The sequence below is a fragment of the Thalia democratica genome, chromosome 5 (genome assembly GCF_965202585.1).
Source record: "Thalia democratica chromosome 5, ktThaDemo2.hap1.1, whole genome shotgun sequence".
NCBI classification, from domain to species: Eukaryota; Metazoa; Chordata; class Thaliacea; order Salpida; family Salpidae; genus Thalia; species Thalia democratica.
The window spans coordinates 43,296,960-43,314,658 of NC_139169.1; the positions used below are offsets into that span (position 1 = coordinate 43,296,960).

At 25.7% G+C, this 17,699-nt stretch overlaps 1 protein-coding gene across 2 annotated transcripts in view; it reads right to left on the reverse strand.

Annotated features, from left to right (window-relative positions):
* Nucleotides 1–14,071: 14,071 nt before the first annotated feature.
* The window catches only part of LOC145835515 (large ribosomal subunit protein eL33-like), a 199,087-nt gene continuing 195,459 nt past the window's right edge, over nt 14,072–17,699 (reverse strand). The window contains exons 1-2 of one of the 2 annotated variants that reach the window (XM_082943157.1): nt 16,923–16,971; nt 14,072–14,439 (exon numbers count right to left, since the gene is read on the reverse strand). In XM_082943157.1, the coding sequence (XP_082799283.1) occupies nt 14,102–14,434 (333 nt within the window). In that variant the 5' untranslated portion in view covers nt 14,435–14,439; nt 16,923–16,971 and the 3' untranslated portion in view covers nt 14,072–14,101. Of the gene's footprint in view, nt 14,440–16,922; nt 16,972–17,699 lie in introns of those variants that run through there. The other variant, XM_082943158.1, reaches the window with a different exon arrangement.

Genomic DNA, 17,699 nt, shown 5'->3' on the forward strand with positions numbered 1-17,699 from the left:
CTTCATAATAATTCATCATTCAGTAAAAGTCTAAGCTTGGCTTAAATTTTTTTAAACTGCCACTGTATAAAAAAAAGTTATCAAATATAAAAAGCTAAACACGACTGTAAAGATTACGAACTATTTAAAATCGTATTTCAAGTGTTTGTAAACTATATAATTAGTATTATATTCATTTGTTCTGTAAGAATAATTCAAAAAATTAATTTGCTTTTACTAACTTAAGAAAAAGAAAAAAGTATATAATAATATTATAGCAAGTTAAAAACTTAGATTAAGTTTTCTCTTTGAACCTCCTTAATATTTCTGCTTTCTAACCAAGCTTTTTAGATGCACCTGTTATTAAAATTATACAAAGAACACTCTTTAAATCAAAGATCTTTTATGTAAAATTACTTCAGTATTAAGTTTTCATATGTCTATTGTTACTTGTTTAAGTCTATTAATGACTCGATGACCAAGAGGTCTTTTTCAGCACGCGATCCTAAAACCAAGTTTTTTTGAGCATACTCGTTTATTATTTTCTTCATGTTAGTTATACTAGTTATTTATACTAAAACAAACGTGTAAATATTTTTTTAATCATAATTATTACGGTACAATATTACTTATTTCCTAGTTTAGTTTAGTTTTTTTATCTACTACACTAATTATTTTCAAGCTACCTTTTTTTACTTAAAAATTCACAGTAAAACACTGTGTTTCTATCTAATTTCTTAAAAAATAGTAGAAAAGGTTACTCGAAAATTCTGAAGAAAAGGTAGAAAAACAGTACTAATTTGTATTTAGTTCCTTTTTGAAAATAAAACTTTTATCTGAATAAGCACTCAAAGATTCTAAAGTTATACAATTGGCTGTTAATAAAACCTACAAGAGTCTTATATTGTCTAGTTCTTAAACATTGTTTGTTAAAAAAATGTGTAATTAGTTTTAGTATAATTTTCAAATGAAATAAATTTTTCTTAGTATAAGGTTCTTGACTAGTACTTACGTCGTACATTTTACACTAAAAATGTTTTAAAGAACTTATTTGGCTGTGTAACACTCGATAACAATATGCTAACAAAAAGCAAAATTAAGTTTGGTTTATCATTAAATCTTACAAGCAAGTTTGATTACAAAAAAAGTTACAAAAGCCAGTATATTTTTTTAAACGACATTTGTTGGGCTTATACAGCCATTGTTCGAAAAGATAAATGAATATAATGTATATTAAAAGATATATTTTATAAGTTTCAAATATTATAATACTTTTACATGCAAGCAGTTCAAACATACTACAGATAACAATCTACTGATTCAATAAGAAAACTATAAATACGAGTTTCAGTAGTTTTAAAGGCTTTACTGAAGTGAGTCAAATAGCCTTGACAGAGGTAAACACTGCTTTAGACCGAAATATTATTAGTTTATTGAATAATATAAAGAAATCGAATTTCAAAAACCTGATTTATATCGAGACCTCGTGATCATAGAGCTACTAACCGCTTATTAATCTGAACTAATTTAAGCTATACACATAACATTTTTAAGATTAAAAACTTATACTTTCAAACTTATATTAAGAACTATTTGTTTTTTATTAAAAATAAAATAAAAACTATAAACTTAACAATATGAAACTTAACACTAAAATAAATATACTTAAACGGTAGTTAAGTTTTGATTGAAATAATAAACTTAAGCATTAAAATTTGTAACAAGCTGTCAAAAAGAAATACAACCGTAAAAGTTAAAATCGGTAAGCTTCCAGAAAAAAAAAAAGTATGATACTTTAACTCACTTTGAGCTATTCAATTTTATCACCTGTAAATATATATCTTTACCTAAACATTTTAACTATAATAAAAAAAGGCATGTGAAGAGAGACAATAAAAGCACTTTACTGTATAATGTACTAAGCTTTTTATAACAAGAAAATTAATAAAAAAATCCGCATATATGTTATAAAGTTTACATACCAATAGTAATTTTATTTATTGACTTAACTAATCAAGTTTTAGAAAACTATTATATAACGGACTTTGTAAATTACTTTCACAGAAAATATTCTAACTATTAGACAATTTGTTTACTAATAGTCTAAATCAGAGTTTCTAAAATTATTTTAAAATCACTCCTTTGGTAGTAATATAAAAAATAATTCCCCTTTTAATTTTATATTTTCCGTTTACTAGTTAACTACCAATTTATATTTTCTTCCCGCTTACTATTTTACACGTTTTGCTCCCTAATAGGTTAGTATCCCCTAAACAGAGTAATATCGCCCACTCTAGAAACCCTGGTCCAAATTACAATAAATTTATAACAGTAATTACTACAATCTAGACTGGATCAATGTGATTAGAACAAAATCAACACACCATTATTAGGTATATAGTAATTATTCATACACTTCTAACCTTATTTATTTGACTATACTTTATTTGTTCAAATCTTAACCTTGTTCTTAACCTTTTTTTCATGTTTTACCATGATATTACCAAATTTACCCCCAATATACAAAATATTGGTTAATTTTGAGAAAAAAACTAGTTTTTTGAAGTTTAAGCTTTCAAACATAAAAAAACGTAACATTTAAATAGTTTATTTAATTTGAAAAATAAAAATAAATACTAATTTATAAATAAAAAACACATTTGATAAACATTGATTTACATAATTTGTAATAAAAAAAATTTACCTTTTAAAATAGCGGAACTTACCCCCAGATTAATTAACCAAGGAATAAATTTACCCCAGGTTGAGAATCGCATGTTTAGATGCCATTTCAGCAAAATTCTCTCAGATCAACATGAAACTTTCAAAGATGGATTACAGATAAGTTTCAAACTATTTCAATCTAATTTTTTAAAACTATTTCACAATAGAAAACTACTATAAAATTCGAGTAGAGCTTTTTGTTTTCTTCTGTTTTCGAATAATATTATGCTCTGACGTTTATTTTGCATGTTATTATTGAAACTAAAATAGTATTCAATACTTTTGTTTTATCTTTTTTTTTTTTGAAAAGAGTCTGATCTAGTTTTTTACTTACTCTAGTTTTTTAAGCCTTGCTTTTTGACATTCTAAATAATTACAAAAACTTCAACAACCTAAATGAGCCAGTTTATTTTTATTTTGTTAAAAAAAGTCTATGAAAAAATTCTTAAAAATAAGAATTTTAGGTGTTAAAATATTGGAAAAAGTTGACCTATTATATACAACCCTAATCCTAAGAACGGCTAACAAATAAAATTTTTAGTTCTTGATAAAATAAAAGTGTTAGAATTAGTGATTTACCGGATCCTAATTAAAAATATATCCGGATATAGTAGATCACTAAATTTACTTTGGTCGTTTCAGCTCCTTCAAGTTTTTATACCTAACTAGTTATTTTATTGCTTAGAAAATTCTTGATGGTAAAAGTTTTTATAGCTCTTTAATTATAGTCTTTTGAACGATAAAAAAACGCTAAAAATATTTGGTCGTAGGACCTGGTGCACGAAGAACCTTTCGGTTATCGGGTCGCACACCACGGATACCTTTTAACCTCTTGTCCAGGACAAGCGCCCTATTAGTTGGTAAAAATCACTTTAGATTAACATATCTTACAGTATTAAAATTATAAAATTTATAATAATATCTTCGGCACCACCACTCTCTTTGTATTCTGAAAGATAGTTTTCTGAAACCGGTAACTTGCACGAGTAAAAGCGTAATCGATCGCTTCCAAAGACCAGTGAAAAACTTTTATTTTACCACCGAAACTTTAAAAAACTAGAATAATATTTTTTAAAGTTTAGGAGTGTAGAAACATCTTTTGTAATTGTAGTCCGTTTTATATATTTTTAAGCACTCATTATAGTTAACATACTGTTTCTTTTTTAACTTTTGTAACGATAAAACCTTAATGCTAAATCAAATGTAAAAACTTTATATTACAATTATATACCCTTTTCTATTTTTGAACTGTTCTATAGTTTATACTAGACATTGCATCCTTGCATTGTTGGGAAAGCCTTTCTGTAGTTATGGCCAGATTAATCTTTGGATTAAACTTCTTTTATACTACTTAATGAACTAAACAACTAAAACTTACAAAAAACAAACGTAAACAATACTTGGAAAACCAATTTAACAAAACAAACCACCCCGTTAATAATTTAACTTATATTAAAATTCTTGCTGAAACGGAATAGTAAAGGTTTGTTTGATAGTAGACTTATCGTTTCTTGGCAAAAAACTAACAAAATTATGGTTGTGAGACTTTTTCTTGTGTTACTTTTGGTTTAAGATATTAGCCTTATAAGTTTTTTCCTACTTCTGAATGGCTTCCCCGTGAGAATAGTTGTAGAACTCGAAGTATACATATCTTTAAATTCGTCACATTGTTTTTATTGCAAGATTTAAATTTTTAAGATAAAATTGTTTATTTCAGCTAAATTAAATAAATATACTTTTAGACTAATCCAGCCGGATAAACGAGGATGCGATATGTTTCTTTTTTTGTTCTTAGTCCAAGTTAGTATCAGTTTACTTCGTTTTATAAGTTTAAACAATTGCAAAAATTAATGTACTACTTTGTTTGTTGTAGCAGTAAAAATTATGTTTTAAATTAAACGTTATAAAATTTAACTCTATTTCTATTTCCTTTTTTTGAAGGAAATACTAGAATTGATATTTTATTTTATTTTTATTTACAGTGTACAATATGAAATGTTTGGGAAGTTCTGCCGATATACACACTTTCACAGTGGCAATTGAATTTATAAATGACTTTACTTTTTTCTAGACGGCGGTGACATTCTTATAAATTTCAATCAAAGGTTTGTAGCAAAATGGCTTATTCTTAGCTGTTCAGATCTAAAAGCAATGTTTTTGACGTTCATTCAAGAGCTATTGCTTGTTTACCTGAACAAGGAAGTCTTAATTATATAGGTCACTTGCTTAGTCCTTGTTTAACAGGTTTTTCTAGTTTAAAAATCGTATTGTTAGTTGTATACAAATAGCGAAATATCAAGTTTATTGTAGCTGCAGCTTGTAATCATATCAAAAATTTTACACTGAGATCTTAATATAAATAAAGTTTTTGACCATTTAATCGTAAATATAGTTAACAAACTTTGAAATCATTCTCTTGCTGATTCTTAATAAAACGTTTGTTGTTGCAAGAAAAACGATAATCTACTATGAAGCTACGTATACTTCTTAAATAATAAAAAATATTGTTTACAAGCTGCACAGTTCTTATTTTAACTTTTTAATCATTAAATTTTATAAGTCTAAAAAAAATATTTATTATCCGCTTTGAAAAAATAAGACATCTCAAGTGTATAATTAAAACCATATTATGTTAAATGTTTAAAAACATTTTTTCGTTAAAATGATTAAAACATTAAAAAACTTAAGTATTAAGCAATACCAAATTGTAAATTTAACTTTTGTAAGAAACTTTTACTCGTTTTTATTTATCTAAAACACCATACATATACTAAAAACAAGTACTTGAATCATATCTAACAAAATAATAGGTCTTTATCAAATCTAACAAAAATATTTTAAAGAAGTTATTGTTATTCTTAGGTATAACCAAAAGGTTATAGAACAAGTTTTTAAAAAACTAATAAGTTTTTTTTAATGTCTTAAAGTACATCATACACATAAAACTTATAAAAACGTTTGAATTTCAACTATAAGTAAACTTGAATAAGTTTTGTACCTTTTTTTAATCTTAAAACTATTAATATCAATAAACACTATATGAGGATGAAATTGTAACTGTTCTGGAGAAATTGAAACGTTTTAAAATTTAATTTCATTGTAGATTATTAAGTAATTTAAATAGTTGAAATAATGTAGGCTTTTCATGACAACTACTGTGCCAAGTCTTTAAAAGTACATACAGTAACCTCTCGCATCTTTACGCACTCTCGTTTAGTTACGCATTTTAGAGTTCTAAAAAATCAGAAATGATTTTTTTTTTTTTTAAGATTGCACAAACTAGATTTATTGTATATTTTTAATTTAAAATAGATTTTAAATACTAACTCACCTCTCTATATTTTTAGACTTTGTAAACTTATGTTCCTTGACTAATTGATAAACATTTAGTTATACCTCAGTATATCACAAATTTTTTTAACAATAAGAGATTAATTTAAAATTCTAAAAGAAATATATATGACTGTTTTAAATATGAAACATTCTGCAGTTTTTTCTTTGTCAATTGTAACGAAATTGTTTATATCTTTTTTCTTTAAATAAATGTAAGTACAAAATAAGTCACATATAAATAAAGATAAAGATAAAATATACTTATTATTAAAATTAGTAAAATTTTTCTAAAAGTATTATTAGTTTATATAAATTTAATTTTTTTTTTATATATGTATAGTTTTATCTTTTGTTTTCATATTTATAAACAAAGTAAACAAGTTGTTAAAAGTGGGAAAGTCCCAAGTCTGCTTTTAACTAGAAGCAATATCATAAAACAGCCATTATAATAAGTATATTTGATAACTCTCTTATCTTTACGATATCTCGTATCTTTACGCATTTTTTCTGTGGACTTCATGTGCGTAAATAAGTAAGAGGTTACTGTAAAACTATATTAGGTTTTCCTAAAGCTGCGGTATTGCCCCTTTTTGGTCAATATTAGTAAGTCGAAGGGCAATAACTAGTAAATTGGGCAAAATATGGGTAGTTTATATGCTTTTGGCAGCCATATCATTTTTCTTTTACTAATTTTAGCATGCTATTCAATGTTTGACCATTAGGTTCAAGTAAAAGTTCATTTCGCTGAAGTAAAAAATGGAAAAAATAAGTCAGGGCTTTCTAAAGTAAAAATATCACTTAATTTAAATCGGGGACAGCAACTAGTATGAAGAAAAAATTAAATGAGTAACTGACTAGTAAAGGGGTGATATCAAATAAAGAAATGGGCAATGATGTAAAGGAGTTTAGTAAACTTTGTATAAGAATATTAGATGTTTCGAAATCAATTAAAAAGAGTCGAAATTCTGTGAAAACATATTATAAAAATAAGCTGTTTTTATGATTCAAATATTTCCTTAAAATATTAATGTTTTTTTAACGTCACAACATAATGGACTACAATTAGAAAACATTGTGAAAAAATATTATTTTGCAGTTATAAAGTAAAAGTAAACAAAAAAATACTTATATTTTAGAAAGTTTCATTTTAATAGTAGCACTAGTATTTGTTTAACTTAGATTTTATTTAAATATATCGGAGTATTTAAATTCTAAACTCTAATGGTTGTTGGATTATTTCTCAACGTATTATTTTTTATTTTACCTCTGAAAAAATGTAATAACCATAAAGCTATACTTAAGTTTTTCATATTATACGAAATCGTTTTATAACTAATAAGAGATGCATTTAAACAAAATGTACTAAATTAAAGTATATAATTAGGTTATGTAGTTTTTATATCTCTACCTATACAATATTGTTCTTAAACTTCCCTTAATTTTCTTTTCTTAAAATTTTACTTTTATTTTTCTGCTTTATTACTTAAAAGTATGTTTTTGGTTTTTATAGCTCTATATTTATTTAAGATCACATAGCTTAAACTGTAGGTCAGTAAGTTAGGAGCTGCCGCTATTTTTTTCTTTAAACAGTTAATTTAGATTTCTTTTGGATTAAGAAAAATTAATATAGATTTAACTGTAAATGAGAACTGTACTACTTCAACCATTAATTAATGATTTTTTTTAAGGTTTTATGTGGAACGAAGAACCCAGGCATGAAAACCTTAGCCTCAAAAACAGAAGAACTATGAAGAAGAAAAAATACAGACGCTCAATATTGAAGCTAACACACAAACGTATAACTAATTAAAAAATTATTGTTATATTTAAGTCATTTTTGCAGTAATACATAACAGGTTAATAAATACATTAAAATTTAGTAATTGTAATAAACAAGAGACGAGATTTTATTTTTGCAGATTATTAAAAACAGAACAATGTTTCAACCCTACAGTAAACTATAAGAGATCTTCAGTTGTTAAATAATTCTAAAAACAATGTTTAAAAAAATAAATCGTAAATAAGGTATCGTAAATAAAAATAAGTAAAACAAAAATAAGCATAAACACAATACAAGGTAAAACTAAATGTTTTGCTTTTTATAATCTGCAAAAATAAAGTCTAATTCGTCTCCTTGTAGCCTCTTAAGTTTAGAACTTTCTATTGTTTAATTTAAAGCAAATTACAATATCTAAAATAAGCGGGTAAGTTACAAATATGCACGAAAGAACTTTTGCACGAAGACACTTTTGCTTTAAGGGTCACTTTTCCACGAGGTGTCACTTTCGCACAAAGACACTTTTCTATGAAGGTCAATTTTGCACGAAGACACTTTTGCAAGGGTTTGAAACAAATTTTTTTTTTTTAATTTTTACTATCACTGTTACTCTTACCCTTACGTTCGGTCAGTAACTTTTCTTTTCTTCTTTTTTGTTTCTATATTTATTTATTTTTCTAGTTTTTTTTCCTTTATGTATTATTTTTAGTATTTTTTTTTGTTTTAATATCACTGTTATATCTAACCCATACCCCCGGTCGGTAACTTATTTTTTCCTCTTTTTTTTGTCAATTTTTCTTTTTTTTTCTTGTTTTTTTTTCCTCGTGTAAAAATGACCCTTCGTGCAAAAGTGTCCTTTCTTGCATATTTTACCCTTCGTGCATATTTGAAGTGTTCCCTGAATAGGCAACTATAAAGAAAAAAACAATAAAAAGAAAACGAAACATAATTAACCTGATTTAAGTAATTTTTACTTTAGCTAATCAGATATTAATACAAGCGAAGGGGAGCTTTTAACAACATTTAGAAGCACTAAGTACAAAACTTAATTTCAAAAGGTACATAAAAAGATCCTCTTTTCACTTTTAAAATCGTTTTTGTATTTAATTTTTCTTTTTTTTTTATAATGTATAGTTTTATGACAAAAATTAAGGAATTTGTCAAAAATAACACTCTGTACACCGTTTATAGTTTTGAAGACAGTTATCATGCTAAATTTCTATCTTCAACACTTAAAAATTTCCAGACTAAGTTTAGTTAGTACTTATTTATTTAATACATAAGTTATAAAGTATTGCAACGATTACTCATTAAACGTTTTAATATTTTTTGTAGCTATTCGAGTTTATTTATATCGTTTTTAAGGTCTGTGACCAATTTAGAGAGTTTAATCTTAGGTTAGGACGCAACACTATAACTATTTTGTCAGACCAATAGCTTGGTTTGTCTTATAAATTTTTAGTACTTCGTAAGTTAACACTAATGAAATTTTAATACCTTATAAAGGTCATAGTACCATATTGTGTTTTTTATATATCATAAGCAACTGAGGGTATTTTAGTAAACAAATCAGTGTAGTCAGAACAGTTTTTTTTTGACATATATAACTTTTGATTTAAATTTTCTTGTTTTAAGCCAATGGTAAGTACAATCTAAGCATAGTTTGTATTTTTTCTCTACTTTTTAGAAACCTTTTAGTCTAACTTACTTAGCTGTCATTTAACCTACACATAGTTAGATGTTTTATCAATCTCAATGAGACACTGAGTATAGGCTTTCTAAATGTCTGTTTATAAATCATTGATAGATTCGTTGAGACAAAAGTTGAATGCATGATTGGTCAGGAACAAAACCATTTGTGTTATATTTGTGTTATTTGAAACCGGTTGTAGGATTGTCTCGGATTCTGTTGTTGTTGATCTTGCGGTAAAGTTCATTGTTTATTATGTGTTATATTAACAAAAGTTTTTTTTTTACAACTTTTGGAAAAAAACTATTAGTATGTGACAATTGTTCTATAGTTGAATGGGTTGTGTTTGTTACCTTTTTTTGTGTGCTAGAATGACAAATGATATTTTCCACTGCTGTAGTACATCAGTTAATCTAGAGAAAAAGTAAAATAAAAAGTGTTTAACGAAATGTACTAACCTCTTCCAGCTGTTGTAATAAATTTGTCTTAAAGTGATTAGTTTGTAGAATTGTCGTGTTCTGCATCAAAAGAAATTTAAAAATCCTATTTGAAGTTTTGATAATATTTTCAAAAAATACAACATTAAAAGTTTTAAAATAATGTATAATTCTACTAAAAGTGATAGATTAATAGCTTAATAGTATTATGGTATAAGGGTTCAACATAGATTTGAACTTTTCGTAACTATAAAAAGTTTTTTTATTTTGAGTTTCTTCATAAACTTTAGCTTACTAGTTTTCTTCATCCAAATTTAGTTAACTGACTTACATCTTTATAAAGTTTATTTCTAGTTAATCTGAGTTTTAAAACGAAACGGCTATATTACTCTTTAGGTTAAGTGTATAGAAAAATAAAACTTCTAGTAATTAATGATTAAAACATACGAACTAGTCAGAAAGTCATTTTCTTTATTAATTATGTTCAAATCATACCTAAAAAATGTTTTTAAATTTACTTGAGTTTTTTTGGATAAGTAACTATACTTTTCATTTTCGATACCTGATCAAGTGTTCACATATCTACCAACGGGATTAAAACTAATACAAAGAGTATATAGTTCTTTAAGAAAGACACCATTAAAATTTTTAATGTTTTCTTTTTCAACTTTTACAAAGTTTTGCTATGGAATTCAACTACTTAACATAAGTATCAAACCTAGCTTTGTGCTTAACTTATATGTTAAGATAATAGTTCATAATATGACTATTTTACTATACAACATTAGGAGTATCACTTGCTTCAAAGCTAGATAAAACCAAAGGTAACTGCATTATCTTAAAAAAAGCACTGGACTAGTGTGCTTGTATATATATTAATACAAAATTTATTGCACAAATTTAGCATACTTTATCGACGAGTTTACTTATGCCTAATTACATGTTTTTTACTTAAGAGAGAGGTTTTTATAACAATTATACATCAAATTAAAATTACTTAGTGACATTTACCATATATATATCATTAAACAACTGCATGTATATAAAGCAGTTCTAAAAATTCGGCTAAAAACTTTGAAATGTTGTAAATGATAACCATGAACAATGGCCGTGTAATGTTAATTCTAGTAAAATTATTTATTTATCTATTTACAAAAAACGTTTGTTTTATAATTTGCTATACCAGGTTAATGTACTAAAATAGCAAAATCCAAAATTAACAAAATTTAACACAAAAAATTCAACTGAGAGGAAATGTTTAATATTAAAAATTAATTATCATTATTACCAAATTTTTTTTTGTAATTCAAGGAGTACTTAAATCTGAAAAATGTTTTACGTAAAGCTTACCCATTTAAATTACCATAAGCTTAAGAGTAAATTTGTGTTTATTGTAAAATTTCAATTTTCCTTTGGTTAAAAGGCTGAGTTATACATTATATGTGTTAAGTTTATTTATGTTTAACATCAAATTACCAAAAATATACTTGGGTGGTTAACACATTCATTTTAGCTTTAAAACTTAAACTGCTTTATTTCATGACAGTTCAAGTTCTTTGAAAAAAATTAATAAGTCACAACTCAAAAATTCAAGCATATTCGAAAAAAAGGAGGTTGTAGGTCCAAGATTATAATAGTAAAAAGGTTTTAAAAAACTATTAGAGATAACATTCAACACTACTATATGTTTAACTTCTTTTATACATACCACAATTTATTTTATTTTGCATATAAGTGTTTGTATGTGTAAATTAGACCTTCAAATCTTCTTTATTAGTTTTCATATATATTTTACTTTTAGAGTTCTTGCCCTTTTCAGAAAAAAAAAAAAGGAATCTGAATGGTCATGCTCCCCTTACTGGACAACTAGCCAATTTAACATCAAGTAGGAAGTTGTTACTAATGATGCATATTTGTACATTTTATTACAGGGTCTTGATTTTTTTAAGACTAGCCTGTCAATTTCTTTCAATCTAAAATATTGTCGCTTTGAGGGCGATTTTAGCTATAAGGAGTCTGTGTTAATTAGTAAGGTGAAAAGATGTGAACTGGTTGTTATTAACTGTTAATGGGGCGATATCTAGAAAATTATTTTAAATCTCTGTCAAGGGGCATTTGTGTAACTCTGTCTTAACCTGTATTTGTTACCTCTCAGTTGGTCTAATAACCGGTTGAAACGACATGACCTATTAAGAAAATTTTAGTCGAGCAGCTTATAAAATTTTAGTACATTTTCTATTTTAAACTATTTAAAGGTATGGATGGCCTTTAAATTATCAAAAAAAATGTTAGTTTCGGAAACTTGAATTATTATTTACTGCTACAGAAATGTTACCACAACCAATATAGAAAAAGATTAGCATCTTAAATATATACTCATGATTAAATAATTCTCATATTTATTTTGGATTTTTGGAAATTTTCTTGCATTTACTGTAATATTTGGTTAGGAACAAATTAAATTCACATTGTAACACGAGTATACGCACACTGTGTTCACATGAAAAGTGTTAACACTAAAAGAGAGGTAGCAAATATGCCTACTGAATTTTTATAATGCATTTAATTTAGTACATTTAAGACTTTGCTAATTAAATATTTTATATTAAGTTATTATGTGTATAATTTCTTTTTACGATGTACTTTACACACAGAAGAGTAAACTTTGCATGGTATTATAGAAATGTATAATTAGCTAAAAAGGTATTTAAGTCAAAATTCTACTATAAGTAATGGTAGCTTGTTCGATTTAACTTAGTATATAATATTAAACCCATAGACAGGGTTGTCAAATATTCTCTAAATTTTTAAATGTACAGATTCTACATGGCCTAATGTACAGGTCCATTATTTGTTTCAAGTTAAAAAAAACTTATATAGTATAATATAACTACATTAAAAGATACCGTAGAGTTACTTTTTCGTGTAAAAGATTTATCATGTAAAATCTAAATTGCTCTACTAAACATGTAGAAACTGTTTAAAATTTCAGGTTTCTTACTCTCAAAACCTTTTTTTGTTTCTAAAAAGTCAAATTCCAGGTTTCGAAGTTAAAAAATGTTATACCTGACAGAAGGCATAAACTAATATGGCAGAAATATAAATGTTAGTAAAAACGACCTCCTACATGTTATAATGTCCATAAAATATTTATTTTAATATTGTTTTGAAATGTTCTATTCGTTATTAATGCCAAAAAACTGACATATCAAATTCTGACACTAGAAATAGTAAGAGATTTCTAAATTTTCAAAATTCTAAAATGGTAAATTTACGGGAGTGCATAACAAAGTACATAAATTTGAGAGGCGACTGTATAAATTATTATCTATAACAAAATCATATGATTCCCGATTTTATTCAGGGTTGCCAGATTTTTTGGAGAATTTTCTTCCAGGTTTTCAAGTTCACTTTTTGGGTCGCTTTGTTAATGCAGTCTAATTTTAAAGTTAGAACTTAATGTGCAAAGTAGTATAACAACATTTAAAAGATTGAGTTAAGCTACTTTAATAGAGTTTTAAAAAATTCAATGACAAAAAAATACTACTTTGTCTCAAATGAAAATCGTACAACTATACATGTTAAGAGATTTTAAATTCCAGGTTCTTTTAGTAATTGTGTACCAAATTCTAGTAGATATTTCTCAAATTCCAGGTTTTTTGGTCTTAACTATCAAATTCCAGGTTTTTTAGCAACTCCGTTTTGTTTCAGAGATTTCCAAGCATTTGTAGTGAAAATACTGACAATTAGTCTTATAAAGTCAATAAGTACTAAGAAAAGAAAAAAATCAAAACTGCATTAACTATTTGTATCTGAAATATTGCCACTTATTCCGCAAAACACAAAAAAAAACCTTTTATTATTAAATCGCTTTATGTTAAGATTTTTATTAACTTTTGCGGAAAAATAAATCAACTTTCATTTAATTATATTATTTGTATTCCCAATATCCTGTTCTTGAATTTATTTTGTTAAAAATTTCAAGAATGAAACTTTTAGTTTTATCATTTAAATTTACTTTTCTATAAGTATCCCCAATGCTTCAGCTTAACACATCTTTAAAATTAATAAATTTACACAAATTTTACTTTTAACAATCTACTTAATATAGTACATCACAACAAGCTGAAATCTAAGTTTTGAATTTATTAACAAAATTATCTAAACATTTGATGGATACAACATGATGCGAATGCTCTTTCCCATGGCCTGTGGTGGCAGGTTTTTTTTGAATTGAGCGCGAACTGCACCGCTGTTACCGTGTGGGCGGGTGACCTTTCCCCAGATGACTCTGGTGGCGGTTGGGGTCTTGCTGCCGGGAGTAGCGGTCCTGTTCTTGGCCTTGTAGACAAGAGCAACCTTCTTTCCCATGTAGAAAGTGGTGTCCTTCTTGCTGTTGGCTCCTTCAATCTTGAGAAGGGCAGTCTCTTCGTGCTGGTTGCGGAGACCACGCTTGTAACCGGTGAATTTTCCTTTGGCCCACAATCTTACCATTTTCACTGTAAATAAATATAAAATAAAAAAAACATGTAACGTTCACTGTAAAATGAAAGATCATAAGACTTGTGAAGAAAGACTGGAAAGTCATTGGTCCACAGACTCTCAGCACATAAGGTGCAGTCAAGTTCTGTTATTAAGAGACCTTTTTTATAGCCTCGAAAGGAGGCCTTCACATTAAGTCCTACCAAACACTTACGAGTACGTTTCACATTTTATTTAAAAACATAACAAACACTTTATATAAAAACATATGTATTTAATATACAGAGAATAATTTATTGTTGTTTCCAATGACAGCTTAAAACTTTTTGTCTCTTAAAAAATTTTTAATGTAAATTTACAGTTGCATATTGTTAAAGGAACTCCTTGTTTAAAATATACTATAATCAAAATTTGTATGCAACTTTTGTTTTCATGCTTAAAATGATGCATACAAAAATTATACTATTGATAATATATACCCAATAGTATCATGTAGATAACATTTTAAATCAATTACAGAAAATTTTACACAAAACATAACATTATATCACAAAAAAAAAAGGAGTTTAATCATTAAATGATGAAGTTAAAATTCAGTACAACACATTGATAAAAACCAGCAATCAAATTTATTTGAAGTTAATTTAAAAATTAAAATCACAAATAAAATAATTCAGCATTTTCTATTTTTGCTAAAAAACTAAACACAACTAAAGTAAATGTAAAATCTAATTGTAGATTTACAAATGGTGTTCATTTAAAAATCAGTTATTATCAGCAATATCTTATAACTAGAACAGTTTTTTTTTATAACACATGGTCTTCATAAAAAAATTTATTAAATCAGATTTTGTCAATTATTTACTCAATTACAGAATTAAGAAAAATACAGTAATGGATACAACATTTGATTTAAAATGCTAGCCTTGCAAAACATTTGTTACTTATGATTGAAATATTACCACAAATTGTAACTTGAAAATGTATATAATTACAATTAATTATTTGAATATGGTTGCCATTCATTTAACATTACTTTAGATAGCATAATTTTATTTAATTTTGTAAAATGATGTTTAATTTAATGCTATTAAGTATATACTCAAATTCAAAAAATTGAATTTAAATTATTTCACAATTTGCAAACATAACATGAATTTTTTTTAGTTTTTAAATGATTAAACAACTATCATCATAAAATGACATACTGAAAAAATATTTACACCTTCCAAGGGTTGATATTTTTTTGTTCATAAAACTTAGTCTCTAAGCTCAAGTATGGCTTAATTGTTGATATTGGAGTTGCAATCTTACCAATAACAACCAAGAATTTGAATTAGTATTAATAATATGTTATAAAATATAGTTTAGCCAAATATGCAGTTTTAACTTTAATTAGCATTAATTTTTATTAGTTAATCAACATTTAACTGAATAAGAGTTTGATTTGTTGAAGGCATTAAAGGCATATTCCTCTAAATCTGACAGATACTGGTTATGCTAACTTAGATTTCCATTCATTTTTGACACCAATTTTCTCCTATATTCCAATACCATTTTAAAATAAGTCTTAAACTTAAACAACCAGGTGAAAAAACCTATTTTTGTCTTTAAAAATGTATTTAATGCCTTTTTCTTAATACTAGTTTTGGCTAATATTTATTATTAAAATAATTAAATATCACTGAGCACTTTTAAAAAAATATACCCTTTTTCCCTAAAAATTAAATATACTCAACCTGATTTTAGTGTTCCATAAGAAAAACAATTCAAATTTGGGTAATGCCAGGTTCAATATAAAATTGTTTATCTGACATATGGTTGTAATAAAACCCATGAAAATATAGAAATACTAATCTAAATATTTAGTAATTGGGAATCTACACAGAATTAAGCTAAATTTAAAATTTAAGTTAAAAAAAATACATAACTATAAGAATCAAAATCTGCAGTTACAATTTATTTTCATGGAAGTCAAGCTTTAGTAGGGGTGGCAACCATAATCAAATTATTAAGATAACACAAAATTTGACAATGATAAAATATTATATTATAGATTACATTATATATTTCTACAAATACATATTTCATTGACAACGGTTTCTCAGGTTAATATTAAATAAGCCCTAAGCAAGCTTTAAATAATTGTTTGTAAATTATAAAGCTTCAGAATTTCCAAATTTAAATACATTAAATAATATTTGTCAACAGCCATAAATAAAATATTCATATATACTTTTTGAATTTAAAAAATTAAATAAAATGGTTTTTAGAAACACAACTAAACAAACATTTGAACACTTTTCATTTAGCTTATTCTTAATAAAAATTCAAACTACGTCTGAAACTAATACAGCTTTAAGATATCATAATTAAAAATCAGATACAATTTTATATACTAGAAAATAACATAACTAAAACTTTAAAAGATTAAAAATGTATACAAGAAGAATGTCTACATATTTATTTAACATACAAATAATAAATAATAATCACTTACATTGTTTGTAGTTTGTGATCTACTCTAGATATAAGAATGTACACAGACCAACAAATTCAATAATCCGTTTTTACTAATATGGGTTTTTTTTAAACTGTTTTTAAGCAGGGAAGAAAAATACTTGTGGTCTGAAATTATACTTAAAGTAAATACTTATTTAAAAATATGAACCGTTTTAAAACAAATAAGTTCATGAAATTTGTTTTTTTTTTGTATAAAAGAGTATAAAAAAAACTTGTTTTTGTTAAAAGCAACAAAGTTACAAGCTAAAATTTAGTTTTTTTTTTTCAACAAAAAAATAGCACACATGTTTTTGAAAAATTACAAAACAAAGCTGTTATCATTATAACTGTTTTACGTCAGTAATCAAAAATACGATCATAAATTTATTTCTTTACAAATATTATAATTGCTTTTTGAACGACAAAATATAAACGCTAAAAATATTTTTTTAGGACCTGGTGTACGAAAATACCTTTCGATTGTCTTGTCGAACAAACAATTCGATACAGTTTAATCATATCCTGGACGTGTTAAATAAAATAAAACTTTATTTAACCATTGTAGGTAACTATGACTTTTAATCGAAAAAAATTTATTAAGCACAGAGGCACAGACTTTGTTTTTATAATTACGTTATTCGTTCAAAAATTATGTAAAGACTTTAAACTAAACATAATATTTAAGATTGAATAACATTTATAGTATTATCACAAGTTAAAAAAATGTCGTCGACATCAAATAGAGAACCGAAAAAAAAGTTTTAGTTATAGACTG